A 10,102-nucleotide genomic window follows, 5' to 3' on the forward strand; every position below is an offset into this window, starting at 1 on the left:
TTACTTTCATTACATTACTCCATCTGTAACAGAGTGACTAGGACCAGTTTGATAAAATACAATTTCATACAATATATATAATTAGGGGGTCCCTGCTCCATCTCACCATCAGTTTGGGGGTCTTTAGCCTGAGAAAAGTTGATGACCCCTGCCATACAGCATATGGTTTCAGTATTAGTGGAGTGTTTTTGTGGACAAAGCTTGACAATGCCCTCTGGAATAGGCTACACATAGGGCTAATGTATTATTGTATGATTTTATTTTGATCCCTTACTAACATCCAGGTAATTTATTTATGTTGTTTTTTTTAGATGTAAAGCATAAAATTGGAAAAATCAAATGCTCAAATTAAAAGATTAAGTAAAATAGTCTTTATTTCAGTTGTTTTACATTCCCCATTTGGACAATCATCTATACTTTTGAGTTAGAGGGGTACTCATGGTACGAAAAAATGCCCAAAAGAGAATATAAGTCAAAAAAGGTTTGGAAACACTGATCTAGAAGATTATTGAAACTGCTGCTGCAGCTGTGGGCCACGAGAGGTCAGCATTGTGCCCTCTCTTTCAGAAAGTAGGTTAAGTGTTTTGGATCACTCCATTGAAATCAAACTGATTTTAATATGTGCAGTCAAAATGTATTGTTCTTTATTTTCAATACTGTCTGCTTACATTAGATGTTTGGTGAACACATATACATATATTATATATATGTAACATGTTGCTACAGGTGATGGATGTTTGCGGATGTTGTGATCAGCTTCATCAGATTTAATTCTCAAAAAGTAGCTGCTCATCCTCACATTGTATGAGGATTAACCACCCGCAGGCAGACTGTTTGTTTTTGCATTTTTTTGGCAGAGAGATGTGCCAGACGTTTATTCACTCGTGCATGCAAAAGAACACTGTGCACAAGATGAACAATGAAAATAAAGGGAATCCTGTCCTCAGTCTCACAGTTGTGACTAAAATCCAGAGCAATACAAACACATGACCTAGAAAAAAATACCAGATCATCAGCACTTCAAAAAAAAAAAAAAAAGAAAAGGACAAAAAGTATAAAAATGTTAATTAAATGTTGTGACTATAAATGTGACCATTTTTATATGAATAATGGATTAAGAGTTATGATTTATTACTGATTGTTTGGTTTTATTTTTTTATTGCAATTTGATTTGGGAATTAAAGGTCTGAATCAGTATAAAATGAGGTGTCATAGTCACGATTCACAATCCTAGTTACATTTGTAACCAATAATTTCAGGAAAATTGGGAAAGTTTGTATAATTTTTTTTTTTTTGTTTTTTTTGTTTGTTTAAGACCTCAGCACATAGCAGGGGTCTATTGGAGATCATTTTCATGTTGTGACCTATTCCAAGTTTTAACTACAGAAAAACGATTTAGCCAAAAATGAAAATTGCGATTATTTTATAATTTTTTCAATTAATCTTGGGGTGGCAATTATATTTAAATTTTCGTTGGTACACTGCAAAAAATAGATCTTAATTGAGGAGGTAAGTGAAACACTTTGCAAATGGAACAAGAACATTTACATTTAAAATAAGAAAAAAAGACAATTGTATTGACTTATTTCATGCGCATTTGATCTAATTATCTTATTTTAAGTGTTCACAAAATTCGATTGGCAAAAAATCCTATTTACCTACTCAAATTACGGGAAAATACACTTAATTAAAGAAGTTTTTTTTTTTTTTGCAGTGTACGAACCCTGAGCTCATTGATGTTTCATTTTGGGGTTTTAGATTTGTCATTTGCATTGAAAGCTTGTTTGTCCAGAGTCCATTGTTGCAGGACTTTACTGTAACCTTTGGGTGATATAGTTCTGTCATTCATGCTACTAGCTTTCTCCTTTATTCTGTGTACGACAAATCCACTTTAAATGTATTAAAGAACTGTAGTGAGAAGGTTTGTGTCTTACTCTTGCTAAAAGTAATGTTACCAAAATTGCAATTTGCAATTTGAAAATTGCGTTTTGTTAAATTGGGATTATATCACAACTGCAATTAATTACCCAGCCCTAGTTTCAACCACCAAACCAAAACCGTTCCTCTAAGATGATGATAAAAAGTGGTTAGGATTTCATAGACAACTTAGTAACCACTGAGGCTCAACTGTACCTTGAACTACAAGTTGTTATCATAACTAGGTCTTGACCAAAATTGAGATTTGTACAGAAATTTGCAGCTGCTTGTATGGTTGTGGCCAGATATAGAAATGTTTTTTAGTCAGCGAAAACATGGGTTTATAATGGCTGAAATTAGAACATTTTCTTGTACTTGATGCTGATAAATGCATTTATTGAGTTTTTTTTTTTAAATGAAAATCTCACCAACATTTTCAAACTGCCACCACATTTCCCTGATTTGACAGTGTGTTTAGACTAATAAAACTTGTGATGTAATCTTTCTTCAGAGACAAATACAACACACCATTAAAATTTTTTATTAATTATTTTATTGTGTTGATGGAAGACATACAACTGCTTATTAATGAATCAATTTGTACATTTTCAGATCTTAGGCAGATAAGTCATAGCCTGGGTGCCATTGCGAACTTAGTCCCGCCCACAATTGAGTAGGACTACGTCAGGCTAGATAAGTCAGTAGATGTGAATGGGCTCTTATAATAATCTGTCTTTTATTTACTCATTTCATTTTCTTGCTTACATATTTTTGGTTATGTGATTATATATTTGAATAATATATTTCTGTTGATGTTTCTCCCTTTCTTGCTTCAGTATAATACTGCCACCATCTCAGAGAACTATGCACCATCTCACTTGCAATGAAATTCAGATTTCTTAAATATAGCCAGATTATTTGTTTTTCTTTCAGATTTCTTCTGAAATAGTATTTCCCTACATCATGCTGTCCCGGTATGGAGAAACACTAAGTGCAATACTTTTAAAAGTACTTGTCATTGTCTTTGTTATAGGCCGGTTGAAAAAGCGTGGTGTGTTTTCTGCCTTCGAATAAACGATAATAGACAACTTCTGTCATAACAATTCTAAAATTCAACAAAAATACAAGTAAATTCTATCCAGCAGAATTTATAGATAGATTTGAGCCGTTGTTGAATTCATAGTTATTGGCTGATCTTTCCTTTATCTGACTTTTTCTGAAGCTGCATTCTGTAGGCCTATTCGAAGTATAATGAAGCACCTGTTTCACGTGACCTGATGTTCAAAGTTTGTTTTATTTCAGGCAAATGGAAAAATCAATTTCAACTTGAAAATTGAGTCTTCCAACTATCTTGAAACTCGAAATTCCGATTCCCGAATAAAATTGAACGCACACTACAGCTCAGCAGTTTTTGACAGACTGCCTACATTTCCCATGTAGCACCGCGTCCTGTCATATTTTGACCCGCCCCTTGTTATCCCTAACTTCGCTCTGCTTTCAGTTCAGTTTAGCTGTGATTTGATTGCCCGGTTGCCCGCAGGGCTATGCGGTTTGGTGCGGACTCGCCTCGCCCTGCGACATTACAGCTTTTCCCGCTCCTCTTCCTTACAAACTGAAGCTGTCATTCTCACTGTCGCTGCACTCCAGCCTGGAAGATGTCTGCTGGCTTCTGCTCTCTACAGCCACATTAGGAAGGAATCCCCCACACACACCCCACGGACGCGGAGCCTCGTCGGGAAGAAGCTCAGCGCTGTGGTCCCTCTCTTTGGCTCTTCATGCTTCCCGGATTTTGGCCTTTAAACACTGCAGCGAATTGGAGCGTGTCTATGGAGTTTAGGAGCATGTTTTTCGTGCCAGGCCAAGGTGTTAACGGGCAGGAGATGCCCTCTGGCTAGCAGCAGTAACTTATCTCGAGCGCAGCTAGGTTGCAAACAGATAACTTAGCATATAAGTTGGCGAAGCTATATATAAATACCAAAAACACAGTTTTTACCGATATACATTTTAAACTAATGAAACAGAAGCTGTCTCGGCGGATATTTTTTTTTTTTTTTGCCTCAATCTATTTTGCACTCGGCGTCAAGCTAGCTAGCAGCTTTCGCCATTTAAACGCTAAATGCTCACTTACTCTCTAAAATGAGAGGCTAAAGGTTCTGTTTACTATCGATACACTCCTCTTAAAGATATTTTAGACCGACTACCATTCATTAACTGCGTCTTTTGTCAAATGAATCAACACATCTTGGTTAAATGAGAGGATAAACCTGTCAGCTAACTAGTTGGTGACAAAAAAAGGACATTTTATTTTACTTATTGGTGCTGATTGTAAATAAAAACAGTTGGTATTTGGCCCTTGCTTAAACGATTAAATCACGCCAAGAGGACAACAACATCTTTTGGCCATGGAGGGAAATGTACAGCAACAGAAAATAGCTCCTTTGGTCCGGGAACTGCAGAAAATATTTAGCAGCTACAACAAGCACTCCATACAGCTGAGGAAAAACCTGAAGGAGACCAATGCATTCTTCAGAGAAATAAGGCAAAACTACAGCAATGCATGTGCAGCAACTATAAGCTCAGATTCAGCTTCTCTGGAGGCAGGTAAGCTTGAACACATACATCAGATCACTAGTGAAACCACAGCTGGAAAGCATATTATTGAAACCAGAACCGCTTATTGGTACAGAATGACTACTCAGATCTGCTTTTTGATAACAAACAAATACAAACATTGATTGTTTTGATGATGCTGAAAAATCCCAGTTAAGAATTAAAAAGGTTTTGCCTGTAGAGATGAGTAGCTGGAAGCTGGAGGGCTGATACCAATTTTAGTGATTGTTTTAAATTTGACATGATTTCTTCTTTTATCTAGGCTGTAGTTTTAATGCTAGAAGTAAAAGAGGAATCCAATTCAGAGGAATCAAAATATCCACATAAGCCTGAAGCCATATCCTGGTGAAATATTTTTTGCAAGTCCATTGCAGCAGCTATACTTTTATATTCTTCTTAATTTATCCATAATTTTCTTTTTTTTTTTGTTCCTGCTTGTGTTCATCAAAAAAACAACAACGTTGGTTTACTTTATCCATTCCCAAATCAGCTCCAATCTGTTGTTGGGCTCGCTTTCCTGTCTGAACGCTCACATGGATCCAAGTTTGGAACCACCAAAGCTCAAGCTTGCCTTTAACTAGTTAGTACACATGTAAGAGTTGTTTGGGGTTGGTTCAACCCTTTCACCAGGATTAAATTAACAAATGTTAAACTGAGCAGTTGCCTTGATCAAAATAAGACCACAAGGCTGTCCTCCGTGAAAGGAGCTTAATTCATCTTTTTATCTACTGATTAGATTAAACACTGAAATTAAGTTTTGGTCTTTTGATATGTTGAATTATATGAAGGGAAATCTTCCAGCTTCAATTTGGATTTATGTAGCTGAGATAAGGTCAAGACAATGGAGAGACATCCCATCTAGAAAGCACTGTTCTAACCAGAAGGTCATCTTGGAGGTACTGTATTTCCCAATATTATGCTGGAATTAGATCATGTATGAAATGATAAAATCGTTTAAAATTTAAAAAGGTAACAACAAATAGTAAAAATAGCTGCTAAATTTACTCTTAGACTTTAAACAAACATGGTCACTGCACACATGACAGTTTAACAGGGTTAATTTTAGTTGTATTTTATCACATTGATCTTCCTTACTGTAGGCAGTTTCTTAAGCCAGCTGACCAGCAACGTGCAGCAACAGATGTGGGAGGGGAAAACAGAATTACTCTCTGCTCAACAAGAGCTAGATTATAAAGAACTGGAAGTTTTGAAATATTTAAAGTTGTTTTTAGGTTTCAGAAAGGAAAGCTGCTGAAACCCTTCTGCCTGCCTTCACCATATATTTGTAAATCTTCCTGTGATCAATAAAACTTTCCACGACTGAGCTCTTCAAGCGTCAGTACCTCCTGAAGCCTGTCGGCCCCACCTAACAGGCGGGAGTGCCAAGACTTTTTCTTCTGTCTGATGAGGTTCCGCCTTGTGTAGCACTTTTAATGTAACATGACAAAAGTGAACTTCTTCAGAATAAAATGAAACATTTGTACAGATAAGAAACTGTGTTTTTAATAAGCTTTTCTTGAACTGAGATTGCAATATAGGCCTGTGTCACTGTGCTGTTTGGTGACATGGTGTGTACCACACTCAACATGGAGAAGAGGAAGAGAAGTAAAGAGTTGTTTCAGGAGATTGGAAAGAAAATTCTAGACCAGCATGGTAAAGGCTATAAGCCCATATCTGAGCAGCTTGATGCTCCTGTGACTATAGTTCCAAATAATAATTAGAAATATAAGATCCATGAGACTGTAGCCAACATCACTAGAGGTAGCTACAAAAGGGCCTATAAAAACTTTTAAAGAGATTAAAGGTGAACTTTGAGCTCAAGGAGCATCAGTGTCAGATCGCACCATCCATCATTGTGGAGAAATGACTAAAGAGGACACTATTGTTGAAAACAAATCATAAAAAATCCAGGCTATAATCTACCAAACTACATGTTGATAAGCCACAAAGCTTCTGGGAGAATGTCCTATGGACAGATGAGACAAAAAATCTAACTTTTTGCCAAGGCATATCAGCTCTATGTATAAAGAAAAGAACATCGTCCCTGCTCTGAAACACGGAGGAGGCTCTGTTATGTCCCGGTGCTGCGCTGCTTCAGTTGGTACAGGCTGTTTAGGNATTGTGGAGAAATGACTAAAGAGGACACTATTGTTGAAAACAAATCATAAAAAATCCAGGCTATAATCTACCAAACTACATGTTGATAAGCCACAGAGCTTCTGGGAGAATGTCCTATGGAGAGATGAGGAAATTTTAGCCTTTTTCCAAGGCACACGGAAAATGTTGTATATAAAGAAAAGAACATCGTCCCTGCTCTGAAACACGGAGGAGGCTCTGTTATGTCCCGGTGCTGCGCTGCTTCAGTTGGTACAGGCTGTTTAGGATATCTGCAGGGTTCAATGCAATCTTAGGATGATTAAGGGATTCTAGAGACAAATGTGCTGCTCAGTGTCAGAACATTTGGTATCAGTCGCAGGTCAATGGGATAATCACCCAAAACACACAGAGAAAAACAATAAGGAATGGATAAGAGGAAAACATTGGACTATTTTCTATGAACCCTGATCTAAATCTTATTGAGTATCTTTGGAAGGAGCTCAAACAATCTGATGGAAAAGCCACCCTTCAAACCTGAGACCACTGGAGCAGTTAGCTTAAGAGGGTTGCACCAAAATACCTGCTGAAAGGAGCAGAAGTTTCATTGACAGTTGTAGGAATCATTTGATTGCAGGGATTGACTCAAATGGTTGAGCAAAAAAAAAAAAAAAAAAACTGAATGTACCATCATGTGTTGCCCAGGCCTGTTTAATGAGCTTACTTTTAAAAATCTTTCTGTTTTAATAGAATTTTTATTGATCACTTTTGACAGATTCAAGTTATTTATGTGGCCATTGTGGCCTTTTTTTTATATAAACAAGTGGTGCCACTGATGATGCATAACAGTGTTGAATGAAAAGTAAACAAGTAGCTGCTTTTAAAATGCATCATCTGAACTGCATGCAGTTAGAATCACTTTTATGAGTTTAGGGGAAAAACGTCACATAAATGTTAATGAACAAGTCAACAACCATATTATCTTGTGATTTATTTAAATGTGTCTGCAAAATCAATGTACTGTAGCTTAAACAGCATGCACACATAGGAAGGTTGGTTGACTCTTAATGCAGATTTACTTGAGCTGCACAGATTTATAGCAGTTTCCTCCCACACTGAGCAGGTTCTGGTCGTGTCCAAGCAGAACATAATGGGAAAAAGCTGTAAATGTTTGGGGTAATCATCTGGAAGAGGGTCATGATGCTATAACAAAAGCACAGAAATAGTTACTTTTCTAACCATGTTGACGGAGGATATTCTGGTTCAGATCTGTCAGGAAATGTTTTCATCCATCTGGAGAAAATGTGTTTGCCGTACAGAAAGCTTTTTCATGTTTTTAAGGTTTTTTTCCCCCTAGTTGCTCTATCTAATTTCTTTTTTCAATAGAGAAGTATTAAATTTAGTTCAAAGCAAATTCAGTTTAAGTTGTAAATTCAAAACAGTTACCATATAATGTAGGTTTTTGTTGTCTTTTATTTGTTATATAACCGTTGGAGACAGTGACTCAGAACCCTTTATCCCTTTGGGTCCAGGAAGAAAGCTTTATTGGTTCTACTGTGCATGTGCTCCTCATCTTTGGGTTGTATCAGGAGTTATTAGACAGGGGACTATTATCAGTTGGTAAATATTCAGAGATCTTTAGTGGTAAATGATAATCTGCAGCTCAATCTGAGGAGGACTTGAGTACAAAAGGCAGAATGTCCTTAAGCTGCTCGCCTTTAATTATAAACAGCTTAGAGCAATTTATGATTGTTTTTTTATCCAGACAACTGCAACTTTAAACACACATTATAAACACATCATAGCATCATGTTTTTTTAATTGCTTTTTTTTTTTTTTTTTGCAGGCCAGCTGAGCTGCATCGCTTTCCCAAGTCATGAGGAAGAGTTCCTGCGCAGCACCGTGGGAGCCGCTCCGTACATCCTGGTTTTAGGCCAGGACTGTGGCGCCCGCTACCGGCTGCTCAACTGCCTTCTTGGGGAAAGGCTGCTGCCTCAAGGTACAGAGGCCGGAGAGGGCTGCGCGGGCGACCAAGGCATTGTCTGCAAGAGGAGGAAGCTGTGCTTCACTCACGGGAGGCAGACGCGGCTCAGCTTAGCACTGCCCGGCCAGTATGAGCTGGTGCATCAGCTTGCTGCTAACAGAGGCCGCTGGGATACAGTTCCCAGGGAGGACCTGGAGATCCATGAGGAGTGTGAGGACCCAGCCCACAGGCTGGCAGAGCTGGAAATCACCCTGCATCATCCTCTGCTTCAGGTAGGCTGGAACCATTTAACAGTGTGTTGCTTCAGCACTTACAAATGCAACTCTAATGAGCCTCACCTGTGCTTGATCACAGATGTTAAGGTTAAACACCCCCACAACCTCTACAGCAGGTGTACTCTCCTGCAACTTTTTGATGCACCCCTTTTTAAATACACATAAATACAATTATTGGCTTGCTATCATGCCTCTGCTCACCTAAATTAGGGGATTATGCCTTTAGATTCAAATCTGTTAGAGAAAAGATATATCTTATAGGTATAGTAGAGAATTTTCTTTTCCTGGGTGGATCACCAAAATAAGTGGTCCTCCTAATTGTCAATCGTTGTGGTGATATGTTTACGTAAGGCGTCCTACGTGCACGTCCCCATTTTAACTTAGTGGTCGGGGGGAGTTACAGGATGGTAGCTCTAGAAGACTGGACTTGAGCACTGCTGCCCTAGACCATTAGCCTAAGGTTAGCTAACGTTAAGATTAGGACTGAAAAAATTAATCAGATTAATCGTGATTATTCGATTATTGAAATAATTGTCAACAGTTTGTCAGCTGTCTAAATATGATTCCAGCACTTATTACTAGGGGTGTGGGAAAAATTTTATTTGCCGATGCATCGTCATTTTTGGCTGCCCAATATAATATAGATATTTCATTTTCTATTATCGACTCCAGAAAAACCTCCATTTCTGTAGTTGATGCATGGACTGACTAAAACTCCAAATGACATGGATACCAAAGTAAATAAATGATCAATATCTTCTGATACATACAGCACTTGTTTTTTTTATCTCTACATATAATTCTGATATAATTTTTTTATCTCTACATATAATTTTGATAGATATAATTACAATATATAGTGATATTGCAATATCGTGATATCATATTGTGACCCAAGTATCGCGACACGTATTGTATCGCAATACGAATGCCAACACTCACCCCTACTTATTACGTGTTTTTATTAACGAAAAAATATCAGAAACTTATAAACTATCAGATCCTTGGTAGGGACGTATATCGTGTAGTTCTGCATGCCAGTGATATAACTGGAAAGTTGGGCTGGGCTGAAGTGGGATATCCATGTTTAGAGGCCTCAGTCCTTCCCACCCTCTGTTAACCAATATTTTGTCTGCTTACTTTAAAAAAAAGATCACTTTCGTCAAAAATACAAGGGAGATGGGTAGAGAACTTCTGCTATTGATGCTTGTTTCTGTTACAC

General features: G+C 37.6%; 1 protein-coding gene across 1 annotated transcript in view; it reads left to right on the forward strand.

Annotated features, from left to right (window-relative positions):
- Nucleotides 1–3,395: 3,395 nt before the first annotated feature.
- Nucleotides 3,396–10,102, forward strand: part of dstyk (dual serine/threonine and tyrosine protein kinase) — a 37,697-nt gene continuing 30,990 nt past the window's right edge. Inside the window, exons 1-2 of the mRNA XM_015376116.1 lie at nucleotides 3,396–4,518; nucleotides 8,468–8,877. Coding sequence (XP_015231602.1) covers nucleotides 4,320–4,518; nucleotides 8,468–8,877 — 609 coding nt within the window. The 5' untranslated portion in view covers nucleotides 3,396–4,319. The remainder of the gene's footprint in view (nucleotides 4,519–8,467; nucleotides 8,878–10,102) is intronic.

This window comes from Cyprinodon variegatus, unplaced genomic scaffold (assembly GCF_000732505.1).
Source record: "Cyprinodon variegatus isolate N-32 unplaced genomic scaffold, C_variegatus-1.0 Scaffold129, whole genome shotgun sequence".
In the NCBI taxonomy this organism is placed as follows: Eukaryota; Metazoa; Chordata; class Actinopteri; order Cyprinodontiformes; family Cyprinodontidae; genus Cyprinodon; species Cyprinodon variegatus.